Here is an 18419-nt window from a genome sequence, read left to right as displayed (position 1 = left end):
TTTAGAGATGCCTGTTAAGCCTGTAGAGGAAAAATGATGTGATGTTGGGGATTTGCTTTGAAAGTCTTCGGCAAAGAAAATAAAAGAAAAAAGGGATGAACAAGGTAAATGTGACAATATGATAATACTGCTCTGTGCAAAGAGAATGCACCCTTTTACCTTAAAATATATTGCCAAAATGCATTAGGGCAAGCGTCCTGATTTCCGCCCCTACTAGACTACTCTGAGTCTGCTCCTTTTCCTCAAACCCTTCCACCCTCGTGGACATTATTCTTCCCAATGTTAATTAACATGACAAAAATAAAATATCATTGGACTTTCTGTTAGCACTTTTTAATTGGTGAAGATGAGCATTTTTCAGGTATTTGCCATTTTTATTTTGTATGTGCGTGGGAAAAGCCTGCTTAGATTCTTTCTCATTAAAAAAATAAAGTATTTCTATTTTCTTAAGTTTTCATTGATCAGTAAGTTGGATTTGTGTAGTACATTTCTGTCAACACATATGTTACCATGACTTTCCCAGTTTATCGTCTTTTTTTTCAACTTGGTTTATCCAGTCTTTTGCGGACAAACTGATCAATCTCTTATGTTTTCTGGCTTTGCTGTAACGATAAACTCTTTTTCCAGTCTTCAGGATTATACACTGTGTTTCTTCATTCCTTCGGATATTTTTACGGTTTCATTTGTTGTAGTCACATTTTCAATCCACCTGGAATGTATTTATATTCTAGGCCGGTTTCTGGCCCCTCTCCCAGAAAACAACTATCTGGTGTTGCCTAGCAACGACTGCTTGGGTTGGATTTCGGCTTCTTTTCGGGAGAAAAACAACTGCACTCCCTTCGGAGTTGAGGGCAAACTTAAAAAGCGTTGCCTAGAAACCCGGTTTCGGACGATATGATTGGACCCTTCACACGACCCTCCCCCATACCCCCCAGCTCCAGAAAGAACTTAAGCGGAAACCTAATCTCTCTGTTAGAAAACAAGGGCAGCGTACGCGTTGCACAGCAACCAGCTCCCCGATCCTCTCAGAGACTCCAGAGTCGGGACAGGCGCCCCGCTCAAAGATGGCGGCTGGCTGTGCCTCTGTCGGTATATTTCGCTCTGGACAGTCGTGGCAGTAATTCAGTCTTCCGCATCAGGCCCCCGAAAGGGCTTGCTATGGCCTTTCTGAGTCTTCCACGCAGTGCGTGCGGGCGAGGATGGAGCTAGACCCGCCCGCCCTGGGTGCCCCGCACAAACATGGCGACGGGCGCGTCCGCGGCGGCGCGAAGCCGCCAGGCGCAGGCGCGCGCGCAGCGCAGGCGCACTTCTGCCCCTGCCGCGGTCACTGTGGCGGCGGTGGCGGCGGCGGCGCGGGGAATGGTCCCCGGCTCGGAGGGCCCGGCCCGCGCCGGGGGCCTAGTGGCCGACGTGGTGTTTGTGATCGAGGGTACGGCCAACCTGGGGCCGTACTTCGAAGGGCTCCGCAAGCACTACCTGCTCCCGGCCATCGAGTGAGTGCCGTTTCCGCGACTCCAACCCCGCCCTCCCACTGGAGTTTCCACAGCCCCGGGCCTGACCCCGACCCTTCACTTTCGACCCCACAGGTATTTTAATGGTGGTCCACCTGCCGAGACGGACTTCGGGGGAGACGTGAGTCCTGGGACTCCCGGGTCCGAGGGAGGAGGGGGCCGGGGGGATGGACTCCCGGGTCCTGGGGAGGAGGGGTCCGGGGGAGGAGGGGCCGGGGGATGGACTCCCGGGTCCGGGGGAGGAGGGGGCCGGGGGCCCGGACTCCTTCTCTGAGGGAGCTGGGGTCCCGATGCAAAGTTCTCTGTCCTCCCCTCCCAGTATGGGGGGACCCAGTACAGCCTAGTGGTGTTCAACACGGTGGACTGCGCTCCCGAGTCCTACGTACAGTGTCACGCTCCCACCAGCAGCGCCTATGAGTTTGTCACCTGGCTCGATGGCATTAAGTGAGTTTTTCCCCGTGCTTGGGGCGGCTTGGGGGACCCTTGAGGGGCCGTGAACGGGTGGCGGCTTGGGTTGGCGCTGCAGGAACCATTCCCTCATATGGGGTGGCCGAAAGGACCTAGAGGGGTGGTGTTTTTGTCCATAAGTCACTTCCGTTGTGGGTTGTGTGCGCTCAGCGATTTTGCCATCAGATTCGAAAGTAGAAAAACCTTGCCGGTCAAGGAGGCCTCTTGGGCCTGGGCACCCGCCTCGTACTCCATGTGTGATTCTCGCCTTTCTGTCGGCTGTTTCTTATCTCTACTCCGGTTCTCCTGTTTCTCACGGGCACGTTGAAGCCTGAAAGCAGGGGGGAGGGGCTAGGCCGACATAGATCCCTCTGTGCTTTGGATCCAGTTTTGATAGTTCACACTGCAGGCTCTTGCAGGTGTGGACAGCCTGGGGCCAAACCACAGCTGTACCAGGACAGAACTCCCAGACCCAGGAGTCCCTGCCCCCTCTGCCTAATATAATTTATCTCTAAAGGGGGGTGTTAATAGTACTTGTGTTAGTTATTTATGTATGACTCAGACGCTGTTGCCTAACAGGTTACCCCAAAACTTACTGGCTCAAAACAGCAAACATTTATTACTGCTTGCAGTTTCTGTAAGTAAGGAATTCAGGAGCGGCTTAGCTGGGAGGTTTTGGCTCAGAGTCTCCCGTGGTTCCAGTCACGATGAGCCGAGGCCGCAGTCACTCAAAGGTTTGAACGGACTGGGGACCCGTTTCCAAGGTGGCTCACCCTATGGCTGTTGGCTGGGGGCCTCAATTCCTTGCTGGCTGTTAGCCACAAGGCCTCCCGGTGGGGCTGCTTGAGTGTCCTCCCAACATGGCAGCTGGCTTTCCTCAGACGGAGCAATCCCACAGAAAGCACAGAGGAAGCCACAAGGCTTGTTATGATCCAATCTTGGAAGTCACACACCATCGCTTCTGCCACACTCTGTTTAATACACAAGTCGGTCCTGTTCAGTGTTTGAGTGGGTGTGAGTACCAGGGGGCCGGCGTCAGTGGGGGCCTGGCTGCCATGACTTCAAAGGGGTACTTTGGGAATTAAATGAGTTGCTGACTGTTTAAAACGGTGCCTGGCAGGTATTAGGTGCTACCTAAGTGTTTACTGTGTCCCCCCGTGGTCATTAGAATTAGTAGTCAGGGTGGGGCAGGGTTTCTCAGCCTCAGCACTGTTGACACTTAGGACCAAATAATAATAGTTGTTGTGGGGACTGTCCTGTACATTGTAGGATGTTCAGCAGCAGCCCTGTTCTCTACCCACCAGCTGCCAGTAGCCACTTACCTCCCAAGGTGTGACAAACAAAAATGTCTCTAGACATTGTGAAATGTCCCTGGGGGGGGTTCAAAATCCACCCCAGTTGAGAACCGCTGGGTTAGATGGTGATAAGACTTAAGTAATGTTAAATGGGGCCTCCTTGAGGCCCGAGTCCAAGTTTGATATCCCTCAAATCCCTAGCACGCAGCACAGGGCCTGGCACCAAGGAAACCTAAGGAAAACTTTGTTGAACGAGTGAGTAAATGAATGAATGCTCAGAATGCACTTCGTAGCCTGATTCTCCCTGGTAAACTCCTATATAAGCTTCAAGGCCCAACTTAAATGTCCCTTCCCTGATTCTGGCAAGCAGCCAGTTGCTCCCTTCTCTGCCCGCATCGCTCCCAGGTGTTCGCCTGTCCCAGCCCCACACCTCTGGACTGTGAATGTCTGGGACTCTGCGTATTTCTCCTGCCGTTTGCTTCCACCTGGGGCCTGGCACCCAAGGGGCCTCAGGAGACCTTGGCTGAGTAAACAAAGAAGTGAAAGCTGTAGGGAGGATAATCACCAAGAAACCAGACCTTCTGGTGGGTGATTGAGTGTCAGGAAGCAGGCAAACCCCCTTACTTAAAACTTTCAAGGGCACTAGGAAGATAAGAGGGAAATGCTTCTGAATACTTTCATCACATTTCCACCCCTTCCGTTCAGTCAACCTAGAATACATTGTACCTTTAACCAGATGAAAAAGCTTTGTCAGCTGTGTGCTCACTTCAGAATTCTCACCATTGGCTGATAAAACAGTTTAAGCCGTTATTTAATGTTCACAGTCATTGTTTTATCAAGTCCATGTAACCATCTCAATTCAGTTTCTGTGACATTCTGGGCGGGCCTGTAACAGATGACAAACTAAGTCAGCAAGTTTTGTTCACCCTTGGAGAAATCTTACCTTCTCCTGGAGCGTCCTAACTTAAGAAACAAAGCGTGCAGTGTGGTTTTGAAACATCCTCGCTTTGGGAAGATTCATTTCTGAGGTTACATTTCTTTTCTTACAAGAGAGGCGGTTTTTTCTCCCTCTCCTGCAGCTGGTGACCCAGAATCAGTACGAGTAGAGATAGAAGGAAAATAGCCCGGAGTGTTTCCCCTGCCACATGTGACAGTCCACTCGTTCGTTCATTCATTCATTCATTCAACAAATACTTGTGGAGCAAACTGTGCTAAGGCGCTGAGGAGCCAGGGGGCGGACAGGCAGGGTCTTGGCCCTGTTGGAGCTGGTGTTGGTGGAGGGTGACGGGCTGGGCGGGGAGCTGGCGCTCAGAGCCCTGTCAAGGCTGGCTGCTGCTTGACCAGTACCTCCCGGAGCCTCCAGGGAGCAAGTAGCTTGGAAAGTGGGTGGTGAAGACGCAAGCATGTGACACTGGGCCAGACAAATGGGAGGATGACAGGCCAAGGATGCAGTAAGAGTCAGAGCCCACCCGGCTCCCCCAGGGCCCTTCCATTTCATTTGTATTTTACTGTGTATTTACAACAGCCAGGGGTTTATTTGGAATTAAGGTTTATCATAAGCTTTATGATATTCACAACATATTTTGCAGCTGGCCCTATTTTGTTTCTGCTCCCCATTTTCAAGTTTTTCTCATTTCTTGGATGAAATATTTGTTATGCGTCTCTGAGCTCATAACAGACGGCTTACGCTCAACGTTCAAGGAGAAAAAAGCAAGGTTTAGGATCTCAAAGTGGTCAGTCGATCATTTTCCCTCATAAATTACTTTTTAAAAATTGAGGTGAAATTCACCTAACAAAAGTAATCATTTTAAGGTGAACAGTTCAGTGGCATTTAGTACATTCATGGTGTTGTGCAGCTGTCATTTCTGTCTAGTTCCAGAACATTTCCATCACCCTAAAAAGAGACCCCATACACATGAAGCAGTTGCTCCCTATCTCTCCCTCTCCCCCTCAGCCCTGTCCCCGAGCCCCTGCCATGAAGATAGTGGATTGATTTCTTCTAGAACAGGAAGCTGGCAGGAGGGAGGATCCAGGGTTGGTTCATTCATCAGGGTCTGCCCCAACTCTGTGGCATTAAAATTCCTGTGCAAAATAGAGTCTTGATGGTGAGGGAGAGGCGGGCTGGGGAGTGGGCGGTGGTAAGGGGCAGTGGTGTGGGCTGAGTGCCCGGAGAGGGGAAAGGGAGGGAGTCAGCGAGCGCAGAGGGGCGGAAGCCTGCAACCAGGAAGAGCTTGGGGAGGGAGTGGAGGGGTCAAGCTTCAGGGCTCTCAGCCAGGCTGCTGGTCGCTCACTTATTCAGCAGGCATTGCCTGAGGCCCCGTGTGTCCTTGGGCACGTCCTAGAGATGGCTCAGACCACTTGGTCTCCCTCACTGAGGGCTGCACCAGCCCCGGGGGGAAGGTGAGCTGTGGAGGGAAGCTTGACAGTCACAGTGTCAGGGTGACATGATGTGGTCGAGGATGGGGCCTCTAATCAGGAGCAGGTGGGGAAGGCTTCCCGGAGGAGGATGACACTGGGCTGGATGTTAGGATAGCCAGGCAGGGTTTCCCCCTGGGCCAGAAGAAGGGCGTGTGTGGTCGTGGGGCCGTGGCACAGGCAGAGAGGCCTGGACGTGTAGCAGATCACGGAGAGCAGGGACACGCGAGACATTCCAGAAGACTTACACCCAGAGAGGGATGAAGCGGGAAGGTGGGCACATCCCGGGGTGTGGAGTTGGCTTTATTCTGGCCTTGATGGACTTGTCATTTGTTTATTTAACACACGTTCCCCAAGGCCTCCCTCGTGCCAGACTGGGGGCGAGGCTGGGGGCAAGAGAGGACTCAGACCCCGACCCTGCCTGGCGAGGGGACATGGGTGCAGACTCGGACACAGGGGCCACAGTTCAGTGTGGCAGGGCTGGTCTGCGCAAAGTCTCCTGGGGCAAAGGGTCGGCCTGACGACCACGTGACCTGACGAGGCAGCAGCTGCAGTCTAGCAGAGGCCTCCGCACGCCACAGGGGACGACGTTGGGGACCCATCTGTAGGTCAGGCAGAGGAGAGATCGAGTTGGTGTGTGCGTTAGTTTTCTGGGGCTGCCGTAACAAAGTACTGGAAACTAGGTGGTTCAGGACAAGAGAAACTTAGGGTCTCACAGTTCTAGATCCAGGAGTCGGAGATCAAGGCGTGGGCAGGTCCGTGCTCCCTCTGGAACCCGTAGGGGAGGATTGTCCCCGCCTCTTCCAGCCTCTGGTCGCCCCTGACATGCCTTGCTTGTGGCACTGTCGCCTCGATCTCCACCTGGCCTTCTCACTGTGTCTCGTCACCTCGTCGTCCTCTGAGTGTGTCTGTCTCTGTGTCCCAATTCTCCCTTTTTATAAGGACACTGGTCATAGTGGATTAGACCCCCCGCCCCCCCATGACCTCATCATAGCCTGGTTACCTCTGTAAGACCCTGTTTCTGAACAAGTCCGCGTGCTGAAGTGCTGGGGGTTAGAACTTCAGCATATCTTTTTGAAGGGGCACAGTTCAACCTCTGACTTGCGGGAGGACAGGAGAGGCCTCCGTACCGGGCTGGGAAGGTGGGGTGAGGCCAGGGCTGGCTTAAAAGATGGAGCAGAAGGCCCAGAGAGGGGGAGTGCATAGAGATTTGGACCCAGCATGGGATCCCGGCGTGGGGTCCTGGGCCCTCTCTCTGTCCATCCTCTCACGGGGCCTTGTGCCAGAGGGACTCCCTCAGGAGATGAATGTCCCCTCTCTCGTTCTCTGGGCCTGGCGCTGTGCCAGTGCTGGGAGTAGAGCAGGGAACTCAACAGTGTCCCCGTTGTCCCAAGGTGCAAGTCCAGTGTGGGGAGGGACGGCACAGGTACAGGCTCTTCAAGTGTGCCCTGGGGGCTGGCAGGCGGCAGTCCTGGGCACCGCAGGGACCCCCAGGGGCTAACCGCCTGGCCCTCTGCAGGTTCATGGGTGGGGGCGGCGAGAGCTGCAGCCTCATCGCGGAAGGCCTCAGCACGGCCCTGCAGCTCTTCGATGACTTCAAGAAGATGCGCGAGCAGATGTGAGTGCACCCGGCACGTGGGGCTCCTGTCCGTCTGTCTACCTGCCTGTTGTGGGCTTCCACCCCCGCTCACACTGGGGAGTCGGGTGGGCTGTATGTGCCGAGCACTCGGGGCCGGGGGCAGGAGGTGTCCCCTGGCCAGTGCCGATCTCAGTGTCCTCATGGGGAAGGGGAGCCAGCCCTGGGTCTGCCTCCTGCCTCCCCTGCCTGCTGGGTGACTTAGAGCGAGTCGGGAACCTCTCGGAGCCTCAGTGTTCTCAGCTGTGAAATGGGGGCCTTCCTCCTGACTTGCTCTGGGGCTGAGTCCTTGTACCTCTGCTGGTGCTGGGTCTCGGTCCCTTCTCAGGGGCCCCAGTGCTGCCTGCTCCACGTCTTTCCTTGTCCCTGGCAGCGGCCAGACACACCGCGTCTGCCTCCTTATCTGTAACTCGCCGCCGTACCTGCTGCCTGCGGTCGAGAGCACCACGTACTCTGGGTACACGACGGAGAGTCTTGTGCAGAAGATTGGGGAGGTGAGGACTCCTGGGTCTGAGGGAGGAGGCCTGGGACTGGATCCCTGGGTCACAGAATAGGCACCAACTCCTTGGCCAGCTCTGCTTACTCCTGTTAGAAGAGCTATAACCCAGAATCCCCTGGGGCTTTGATACAGGTCTGTGGTTCCCTGTCCCACAGCCTGATGGGAATTTGGTTTTAGGGCCTGGGCCGTCCAGCCACCCAGCAGGTATGGTAGTCTGGGGTCCAGCCCCTGCAATCTCGTCCTGACTGCCTGTCCCCTCTCCTGCAGCAAGGGATCCACTTCTCCATCGTGTCTCCCCGGAAGCTGCCTGCCCTGCGGCTCTTGTTCGAAAAGGCGGCTCCCCCGGCCATGCTGGAGCCTCTGCAGCCGCCGACGGACGTGAGCCAGGACCCGCGGCACATGGTGCTCGTGCGGGGGCTCGTGCTGCCAGGTGAGACCCGGTGCTGGTGGGGCGACGGGAGGCGTCCTCCTGGCTGCCTCTGACTTGACTTCTCTTCCCCTCTCTCCCCATCAAACCCCTTCTCACGGGGCTTGGCCGTCCATCCTCGGCTCTCAGTTGGGGGTGGCTCGGCCCCAGGCTCCCTCCAGCCAAAGCAGCCCGTGCCCCTGCCTCCAGCTGCGTCCTCAGGCACCACACTGTCAGCAGCCCCGCAGCAGCCTCTGCCCCCTGTCCCCCAGCAGTATCAGGTATGGATGGCACCGGGAAGAGGACATGCTCCTGGGACCTTGTGGGAACCCTCGTCCCTTGGGAGAGACCTAGTTGGAAGTTGGGGCTTGTGGGGTGATGGGAGTCTCCTTTGGGACACTGCGGGGTGGTGGGAATCTTGGGGCCGGGGAATCCCGTCCCTGTGGGGTGATGGGAGTCAAGAACTTCCTTGATGGGAGCTGGGGTGGCTGTGCCTTGTGGAGGCATGGGCGGTGTGGCCCTATGGGACACCAGCGCTGGGGGGTATGGTCCTCACCAGTCCCTCCCCTCTATCCCCAGGTCCCTGGGAACCTGAGCGCAGCTCAGGTGGCCGCTCAGAATGCAGTGGAGGCTGCCAAGAACCAGAAGGCCGGGCTGGGCCCGCGCTGTGAGTCCTGGGGCAAGGATGCGGGGGGGCAGGGGCTGGCTGGGCCTCTATCCACACGCCTGTTCCCCACCTTTTCCTTTTGTCTTTCCCACAGTCTCGCCCATCAACCCTCTCCAGCAAGCCACTCCAGGAGTGGGTCCGCCCTTCAGCCAGCCCCCAGCACCCCCACTGCCCCCAGGGCCCCCTGGCGCCCCCAAGCCGCCCCCTGCTTCTCAGCCCAGCCTGGTCTCCGCGGTGGCCCCTGGCCCGGGCCTGGCCCCCCCTGCGCAGCCCGGGGCACCGTCCATGGTAGGCGTCTGCACGCCTTTCTCCCTGCTGGCCCGCTCCCTCGTCCAGGCTGCCCGGGGCTGACGCAGTGCAGAGGACGAGCAGCTTGCCTTCCTGAGGGGTCCAGGGGCACGTGGGTGCTTGTGGTTCTGAGCCCTCAGGGGGTCATGGGGCTTGTGCTACAGAGTAGTGGGTCTGGGGATGGAATCATGGGGCTTGTGGGTTTGGGGGGGTGAAGACTGTTCCAACGAGCCTGAGGGATCCTGGGAGTCCAGGCCATCGTGGGGCTGGAGGGTCCTCAAATCCTACAGGGTCAGAGTGTTTGTGGTCCCAGGAACGGCTGAGTGGCGTTCTGGGGGTGGGGGTGCAGAGGAAGGGACCTTCATCCCATTCTTCTTGCTAGTCTGTCCCTCTCGGGACAGCCCCTCCCAGGAGATGGTCTGACCCCACCCCATTGCCCTGCTTCTTCCCCTCTGGCAGGCGGGCACAGTGGCCCCAGGTGGGGTGAGCGGCCCTTCCCCGGCGCAGCTTGGCGCCCCAGCCCTCGGGGCGCAGCAGTCAGTCTCCAACAAACTCCTGGCCTGGAGCGGGGTCCTCGAGTGGCAGGAGGTGAGGAGACTTGAGGAGCCATTGGGCACGTGGATCTCATAGGGCCAGGCCTGGCGGGGCGCAAGGCTAGGCCAGCACCCCCACGGGCTCATGGGACTCGTGGTCCTGAGGATAGTCCCAAGGAAGCATGGGATTTGTAGTTCAGGACTGGGGAGGTAGTAAGAACTGTGTTGCAGGTGAAAAACCGACAGAAGCCTTGGATTCCCGGCAAAATGGGCCCAAGGGATTGTGGCATCAAGGGGACAAAGGGGTGTGGGATTTGGGGGCAAGAGGAGGAGCCCCAACGTTTGTGGAATTTGAAGGCTAGAAGATTGCAGGATTGATAGTCTGGAGGAGGAGCCCAGGGCTCGTGGGACTTAAACTAAATGCGATCCTGAGCTTTGGGGCTCCCGCGGTGGGGCAGGAGGGGCCTAAGGCTCAGGCCCATCTCACCGTGACACACCCTTCATTCCCCCTCAGAAGCCCAAACCCGCCTCCGTGGACGCCAACACCAAGCTGACGCGGTCCCTGCCCTGCCAGGTCTACGTGAATCACGGCGAGAACCTGTAGGTGACTGTCGGGGGACAGGGCGGGCTGGGGCGTGCATCCTCCTGACACCTCTCTCGGCATCGCCCCCAGGAAGACAGAGCAGTGGCCGCAGAAGCTGATCATGCAGCTCATCCCCCAGCAGCTGCTGGTGAGTGGCAGGCTGGAGGACCACCAACTCCTGCCAGTTGCCTTGCCTGTTCTCTCTTCTCTCATCCCTTCCCTGCCCCCTCCTGCCCCCGCCCTCCCCTCCTCACTTCCCTACTCAACACGCTGGCCCGCCTCTCTGTCTCCCCAGACCACCCTGGGCCCTTTGTTCCGGAACTCAAGGATGGTCCAGTTCCATTTCACCAACAAGGACCTGGAGTCCCTCAAAGGCCTCTATCGCATCATGGGCAACGGCTTCGTGAGTGCTGGGCTGGGCGGGACCCTGGGGCGCTGACGCCTCCGTCCTCCTGGGCCAGAGGGAGCCGTTTGTGGTGGTTGGGTGGGCTTTGTGAGCTAAAAATGTGTTACAAACGTGACAGGGTGTGACAGGAGCAATTAGGAGGAAGCTGTTGGCTCCCACGGGTTTACTGGATGTATTAATGTCCTGGGGCTGAGAACAACAAATTTATTCTCTCACAGTTCTGGAAACTAACAGTCCAAAATCAGGGTGTCGGCGTTGCCTGCTCTCTCTGAAGGCTCTAGGGGAAGACCCTTCGTCGCTTCTTGCAGCTGGTAGCCCTAAGCATTGTTGGCTTCAGGCAGCGAAATTCCAATCTCTGGGGGCCGGCCCTGTGGCCTAGTGGTTGAGTGTGGCATGTTCTCCTTTAGCGGTGCGGGTTCGCAGGGTCGGATCCCGGGCACGGACCTACATCACTCATCAGTCGTGCTGTGGCGGCATCCCACATACAAAGTAGAGGAAGATTGGCACAGATATTAGCTCAGGGCAAATCTTCCTCAGCAAGAAACAAAAAAGCCCTCCAATCTCTGCCTCCTCCTTCACGTGGCCATCCTCCCTCTGTGTCTCGTGTCTTCATGTGGCATTTTCCTCCTGTGTGTGTCTCTGTCTTCTTACAGGGACACCAGTCATTTGGATGAGGGCCTGCTCTAATGACCTCATTTTAACTTGTTACATGTGCCGAGTCCCCATTTCCAAATGAGGTCATGTTCACAGGTGCCGGGAGTTGGCACTTCAACGTGTCTTTTTGGAGGACACAACTGAACTCCTAACAGTGAGGGAGGGTCTCTCTGAACGGGAACAGATCTCTTTTGGGGTTGCCATCAGATGGTGGCTGAGACTGGTCCTCTGAAAGCTGGACTGGGCTGCAGATTCAGGATGGCCCTCATATGGTGCTGGCTGCCAGCTGGAGGCTCAGTGAAGCCTGGCCAGCAGAGCGCCTACGTGTGGCCTCCCCACGTGGCTTGGGCTTCCTGATTTCATGGTGGCTGGGTTCTGAGAAGGATGCCCCAAAAGCGAGCATCATATGAGCGGGCATTTATTTTTGACACATAACAGGACATCCAGAGGTGGGCGGCGATTGGAGTTAGTTCTGTAGCCCTGTGACAGGGCCAGGATCTGTGGTTTTCTTAGCTTCTCTCTCATGGTCACAAGACAGCTCTCGAAGCTCCCGGAGTCTTGCATGACTTGGTCAGGAAGGCAGGGGGGAGGCGTGGCATCAGCCGTGTATTTCCCTTCAGAAAAGCAGACACTTTCCCACAGCCCCAGGCAGGCTTTTCCTTCATCTCCTGGGCCACTGGGCCACCCCTAGTTGCCTGGGAAGCCATGGGAACGGCGCCCACGAGTGCACTGGGGCCTGGACACGTTGCTTCCCCAAACAGAATGGGGTTCTCTACCCAGGGGAGAAGGATATTGGGGAGACAACCAGCAGGGTCTGCCTCAGAAGAGACACCAAGGCTCAGAGAAGTCATCTCACTTGGCTGAGGTCCCACAGGTGGGACCTCGACTTTGCCAGCCCCTGCTCGCTTAAGAGCCCCTGTTCTGAACGCCCCATGTATTATGGCCTCACTTCATGTTTGCTAACGCTTCTTGGAAACTTCTGTGTGGGCAGGGGCCTGATGGGGGTCAGCGCATCCCATAGTCCCAGCAACTTTGCAGTGTGAGCGCTGTTACCTGCCATTTACACCGGCAGATAGCTGAAGCTGAGAGGGGTGTGGCCACCCCCTCAGGGTCTCTTGGATCCCCTGGGTCAGTCATGGTATCCGTCACCGCCATTGATAGGCGCTTCGGGTGCCAGCTCTGGAGGGATGCCCCTCAGCCGTGAACCCTCCCAGAGGCCGTTTGAGGAGTGCAGCCCCACGAAGTGGGGGTGGTGGCTCAAGGTTGGAGAGCTGGGATCCCGGCCTCACCCCGTCCTTTGAGCACCCAGCTCTCCTCTGGGCCCCTCAGTTTCTGTTTCTGGAGCAGCCTCAAGCAAACCTCTAGTCTCCTTGATGTTTTACAGCAGAAACCTTGCCACCCCTTGCTTTCAGGGCTTCTAGAACCTTCTAGAACCAGGTGGGGTGGGATGCCTCCTCCAGGATATGAGTGGTTCTTATTCCCTCCCCGCCAGGCGGGCTGCGTGCACTTCCCTCACACAGCCCCCTGCGAGGTGCGCGTGCTCATGCTCCTCTACTCATCCAAGAAGAAGATCTTCATGGGCCTCATCCCCTATGACCAGAGCGGCTTTGTCAGCGGCATCCGGCAGGTCATCACCACCCACAAGCAAGTCCAGCAGCAGAAGCTGGAGCAGCAGCGTGGGGTGAGTGACGCAGCGCCCCCCCGACCCGCGGCACTCCCTCTGCCCACCTGGGCCCCAGAGCTCATGGCACAATCCCCCAGGCGCTCTCATGGGCTCCAGTGCCGGGTGCTTACTCCTGTCCCAAGTCACGGCCACCTGAGTTCAGTCCCATCCCCATATTTCCTTGCAACCTTTCTCTCCCTTTTCAGTGTCATTGTCAAATCGCCGAGACACGGTTCTTCTTGGGGACCTGGGAATGTCCCAGACCCTCCACCCCGCAAAGGCAGTGTTTCCAGCTCCTTACAGGTTCCCCTTCAGGGCTCAGATCGTCCCCGACATGGGGACCCCCCAGTCACTGACCTGCTCCCTTGCTTCCCACACAGATGGGGGCCCAGCAGGCACCCCCCGGCCTGGGCCCCATTCTGGAGGACCAGGCGAGGCCCTCACAGAATCTGGTGAGTTCAGGGCCAGCGGGCTCAGGGCCAGGGTGGGGAGGCCCCGGAGGACACCGTCGTTCTAACCCGACCGCGGAGGCCGAGGGGTCTGGGGGCTCTGTCCCTCACCCCTGTCTCTTCCCGCCAGCTCCAGCTCCGCCCACCACAGCCCCAGCCTCAGGGCACCGTGGGGGCCTCTGCGGCCACCGGGCAGCCCCAGCCCCAAGGTGCTGCCCAGGCCCCGCCAGGTGCCCCCCAAGGCCCTCCTGGAGCGGCCCCTGGCCCGCCCCCTCCTGGACCCATCCTTCGGCCCCAGAACCCTGGGGCCAACCCCCAACTGCGGAGCCTCCTCCTCAACCCACCGCCGGTGAGACGTGGCGGGGTGGGGATGGGAGCATGGGTCCCTCGCCTTGACAGTCCTATTCCTTTTGTCTCGGAGGAGGGAGGTTGGCTTGACGAGAGGGTGTGAATAGAGCCCCTCCAAGGGCTCCAGGCCCACTGGCTCCTCTCTGTGAGGTTTGCGTGGGCTTCTGCTAAGATTCCTTTGAAGAAAGACCCCCCCAAGCCACTGGATGAGACGTTGTCCGAGCAGCTTTTGTGCCAGAGCCTGTACGGTGGGGTGGGGGCGCTCTACCAGGGCCTCTGAGCGGCTTTCTTTGTTCCCCCAGCCCCAGACCGGGGTGCCCCCACCCCAGGCCTCTCTCCACCACCTCCAACCACCAGGGGCCCCTGCACTGCTGCCCCCACCGCACCAGGGCCTGGGGCAGCCCCAGCTGGGGCCCCCACTCCTGCACCCACCGCCCGCCCAGTCCTGGCCTGCACAGCTTCCCCCACGGGCCCCACTGCCAGGTAAGGGGGCCCGGGGGAGGCCGGGGGTCTATACTGAGTGTCCCAGCAGCCCCTGGGCTGGAGCCCCAAGACCAAGGGCTCCTGGGAGTGAAGTTTTGGAATTCAAGAATATCAGGTTCCCCCATGGTTCTTGGGGGGCTCTGAGGGCTCCTGGGCACGTACGGCCCAGGGGACCAAGGACCTAGGGGGTGAGAGCTCTCCCCATGGTTCCCCTCTTGCATCGTCTTGGGGTTTCTGGGAAACATAATCTTAGAGCCAGAGAGGTGTTTTGGGGGATGGGCTCACAAAGGCTCATGGGAAACAGCATATTTGTCATCAGATGGCGTCAGAAGGCGCCTTTGATGGGTCTCCCCCATGGCTTCCTAGACAACTCAGAGCCTTGGGCTCCCAGAGGAGGAGGGAGGAAGAAGGCCCAGGGCCCTCCAGGGCCCCAGGCACTACTGGGAGATGCAGTCCCTTCCCCACTGCCCCCCAGGTCAGATGCTGCTGAGCGGGGGTCCCCGGGGCCCGGTCCCCCAGCCGGGCCTGCAGCCCAGCGTCATGGAGGACGACATCCTCATGGATCTCATCTGAACCCCCGACCCCCAATAAAGTTCCTTTTAACACATGCCCCGGCTCCCGTGACTGACGTCCCCCAGGACTGGGCAGGAGGAGGCCAAGGCGGGGAGATGTCTCTCCTTGTTCTCGCTTCAGCAGCCGTCCCTGAGGCCCCGGGCTGGTGACGCCGGGACCTTGGTGGTGAGTCAGGCAGTCTGGTGCAGCCTGGCTCGGGGGGAGACACGGAGGCAGGCAGGCAGGCAGAGCTCACGGGACCACGTGCTCTCCTGGAGGTAGAGATGGTACCAAACGGGCCTGGAAGAGGCCTCTGTACCAGCCGGGCTCAGCAGAGCCTTGGAGGAGGAGCAGGAGTCAGTGAGGCTGGGAAGGAAGGAGGCGAATGGCAGTCTAGGTTGTGGAGACAGCAGAAACGGATGCTCAAAAGCAGGAGAAAGCTTGGGGTGTTCAGAGGAGCAAATCCATTGGTGCTTCTGGAGTGTGAGGGAGGGAGGGGCTAGAGAAGTGGGCAAGCGCCAGGTCGGGAGGGGGCTCAGGTTCCAAACCGAGGAGCTCGAGGTTTGTCCTGGGGACACACAAGAGCCCGGAGACGGTGAGCAGGGGGCAGGCCTTGGTCGGCCGGGTGTCAGAAAGACCCCTCTGGGCTATGGTGTGCAGTGGAGCGAGACAGCAGGCCAGGAAGGCAGGGAGGAGGCTGGGCGATGGTCCTGGGGAGAGGAGAGGCCAGAGGAGGGGTTGGGGCAGAGTCGGGGGGCAGGAGGGGTGAGGCTGGGGACTGGCGTGCCACATGAAGGAATTAGGGGTGTAGGGGTGGGGCTGAGGTCTGTCCCCAGGACCTGGCCTGGGTGCTGGTCAATGGTGGGGGCCTTTTTGAGGTAGGGAACTGGGATAAGGAACCAGTAGTGAGTGTTAATGATAAAAGGGATGTCCACGTGACAGATGCCGTTTTGGGAGCTCAAGACATATCTTAGGGGACAGCGTATGCTTGGTGGCTGAAGCCAAAGGAGAGGACGTGATCTCGTGGAGAGAGGGCAGGCCCTGGGTCCCTGTCAGAGACTGACCTTCCTGGGCTTTGGACAGGGTAGACAGTGGGGCTGTCCCTGAGATGAAAAGCCAAGATTGGGAGGTGGTGAGGCAAAAGACATGAAGGACGTCCTCAGAGAGACGTCCAGGGGGCAGCTGGAGATAGACATGGGTCTCTGCGCAGGGGTGGTCCGGCCTGGAGGCAGAGTTAGTTGTCTGTTGTCAGACTTTAGACCTGTGTTGCTCAGAGCGTGGTCCACGCCTGGACCACCAGCATCTACATTGCTCGGGACGCTGGTTAGCATTAGATTCCTGGGCCCTGTCCTAGGAGAGAGGTTGCAATCTGGTGGCCCTTGGGCCACTCTAAAGATGAGTTTTGTTTGGCCTTCCCTGTGTTAGCATGCGTGGCATTTTTTCTAATGAGTTAGTTGTAAAAACCAGGATAATACACACACACACACACACACACACACACAAAATCTGCAGTCTTGGCTTCTCTTCACAAGTCAGAAGATCTGGCACCCCTGGGCCCACCCTTCTGCCTAGCCACAACGGGCTGGAGCTGCCCCTTTCCATGGGGCGTGTGCTCTCTGGTTCGCCACAGTCCCCACCACTCCCTCTTGGCTCCCCCACCGTGAGGCAGAGGGTCATTGCCTTTGTCACCGGGCTTGCCCTCTGCTTGTTCTTGTCTGTGGTAGCATTCAGAGGCAAGTGAAATCTTTCTTGTACCCATGTCTCTATCAAAAGCGGCAAAACGCAAGAGAGAACGAGAGGGCCACGTGTTTCGAGAAAAATGGGAGCGAGACTATTTCTTTGTGGAAGTGAAGAGCATGCCAACGTGTTTAATATGCAAAAAAATCGTGTCTGTGTTGAAAGAATACAACCTAAGACGTCATTATGAATCAAAGCACAGTAAGAGCTTCGACCAATATACAGAGCAGACTCGAGAGGCGATACTCAACGAACTGAAAAAGAGCCTCAAATGTCAGTAGGGTTTTCTCTGGAAAGCAAGTAACAGAAATGGCGCGGCCACGACACACGGTTCCAGGATAACGTGAAAAGAACTACCCGGACGTGAAATCCTACAGACGGCGAGTTTAGAAAGGAGCAGAGTGACGTGTCCACAGAAACACGTCTGTTTAGACGATTATTTCAGTCTGACAGGCATTCGCATCGCACGGTGAGTTGAAGATAAATCCAGAAGATTCACAATTCCAGTTGCTTGAAAGAGTCAAATCCATTGTGGCCTTTTCTATCGCTGCTCGTGAACTTTTACCACCCAGTTAGCTTTATTTATTTGTGGTGTTGAGAATTTGGATGTGACCGAAGAAGTCTGTGACACGGTGCCAAGGCAGGCCCAACACTGGGAAACGACTTATCTTTTGTGTATTAAGAGAAATGAAAAGTTTCACGTAAACTGGTCGGAATTCCTAAGCACAGCTACAGACGGTTGTGGTAATCTAATGATCTGTCACACAGAAACTGATCAGGACACTTCGATCCAAAGTGGCAACATTTGGCGAGGACGCAAAAGTCTGGTCATTGCATCAACCACCAAGAATTGTGCTAAGAAATGAAATGGAACACACCATGGACGTCCTCGACACTGTACTCGAACCACAGGCGAGTTGATGTTGAATTTGACCTGATGTAATTTACAGAAGTTCCGTGACCCGGTCGTCACACAATGGTGTGAAAGAAATCTGAACTGTTGAAATCAATCTATTTGGTTCATTTCAAACGAGGTAAAAGCCACATCTTGGTTCCTCTGAGAAGGTCGGTCAGAGAGTTCTGGTCAAGGTTACAACCCTTCTAACCACACTATTTCTCCACAAGGACGTTCACAAAAAGCTACTTGAATGTATGATCGTGTTTGCCTGGTCCCGGCAAAAATGGGGAAGCCGTTGGCAAGAAATAATCTGACTCCCTCTGCTGCGTTGGCTTCCCGAAACGAAAGAGATGGCCTGGACCGTATTAACCCAAGTCGTGGAGTTGAAGACCAAATGCCCCCAAAGGCTGTCTGCATCCAGACTTTGTGAAAAGGAACCAACGCTGTCCAGTTCGCCTTTGTTGGTGAGTGTCGATCGTGTGAGTGCAGACCACAAAGAGGAGTTACAGAACTGCAGTGCAATAGGGTGCTGGTTCCTAAATGTGATTCTGTTGGGAGATCCCAGCCCTACAACTCTCTTCCAGCGGTTGTTCCGAATCTCCACATCTGGAAGTACCCACGCTGTGAACAGCTGTTTTCCGTTACAAAGTGAATCAAATTCCATACCGCTCCCGGTTTAGGGATCCCAAGTTGAATTCTAAACTGCCCACACCACCACGACGTCCAGGGTCTGATGCCGACAGCTCGGGGCGGAAGGGAGGATGTCAGCCTTCCAACTTCAAAGGAGCAAAAGAATTATGAAAGAGAAAATTTTCATAACGAAATATTTCTATTTTTTCAATTTGTATTTTTTCAATTTTGAATTTGAAATATAAAGTCCAGTCTCATACGTGTTTGTATCCTGTTCCATGCATTCACCATAGTTCAGTAAAGATACAATTTGATTATA

The 18419-nt window shown here is 56.6% G+C and overlaps 1 protein-coding gene across 3 annotated transcripts; it reads left to right on the top strand.

The window, feature by feature from the left end:
• Nucleotides 1-1025: 1025 nt before the first annotated feature.
• On the top strand, nucleotides 1026-18419 carry MED25 (mediator complex subunit 25). Of its 3 annotated transcripts, none has more exons than XM_014795150.2 (18): nucleotides 1027-1493; nucleotides 1587-1632; nucleotides 1831-1955; nucleotides 7188-7286; nucleotides 7678-7798; nucleotides 8071-8233; nucleotides 8360-8490; nucleotides 8789-8876; nucleotides 8971-9164; nucleotides 9624-9752; nucleotides 10212-10297; nucleotides 10371-10428; nucleotides 10576-10683; nucleotides 12833-13021; nucleotides 13384-13455; nucleotides 13583-13801; nucleotides 14103-14283; nucleotides 16609-18419. In XM_014795150.2, exons 1-18 carry the CDS (start codon nucleotides 1240-1242, stop codon nucleotides 16851-16853), a joined length of 2508 nt encoding a protein of 835 aa, XP_014650636.2. In that variant the 5' UTR covers nucleotides 1027-1239; the 3' UTR covers nucleotides 16854-18419. The 3 variants fall into 3 exon arrangements, with proteins under 3 accessions (XP_087277469.1, XP_014650636.2, XP_004440357.2); XM_004440300.3 differs by lacking the exon at nucleotides 16609-18419 and adding an exon at nucleotides 14759-14890 and having other exon boundaries at nucleotides 1029-1493; XM_087421343.1 differs by lacking the exon at nucleotides 13583-13801 and having other exon boundaries at nucleotides 1026-1493.

The sequence above is a fragment of the Ceratotherium simum genome, chromosome 33 (genome assembly GCF_057802395.1).
Source record: "Ceratotherium simum simum isolate JZ-2026a chromosome 33, ASM5780239v1, whole genome shotgun sequence".
NCBI classification, from domain to species: Eukaryota; Metazoa; Chordata; class Mammalia; order Perissodactyla; family Rhinocerotidae; genus Ceratotherium; species Ceratotherium simum.
The sequence above is the reverse complement of the archived record's forward strand: the minus strand, read 5'-3'. Positions and strand labels throughout refer to the sequence as shown.

Excerpts from the sequence above, each read along its gene's own strand:
- MED25 (XM_014795150.2), top strand. The coding sequence starts at position 1,240 with ATGGCGACGGGCGCGTCCGCGGCGGCGCGAAGCCGCCAGGCGCAGGCG. Across the intron at positions 10,298-10,370 it reads GTGAATCACGGCGAGAACCT|GAAGACAGAGCAGTGGCCGC; the intron begins GTAGGTGACTGT and ends CATCGCCCCCAG. Across the intron at positions 13,802-14,102 it reads TCCTCCTCAACCCACCGCCG|CCCCAGACCGGGGTGCCCCC; the intron begins GTGAGACGTGGC and ends TTGTTCCCCCAG.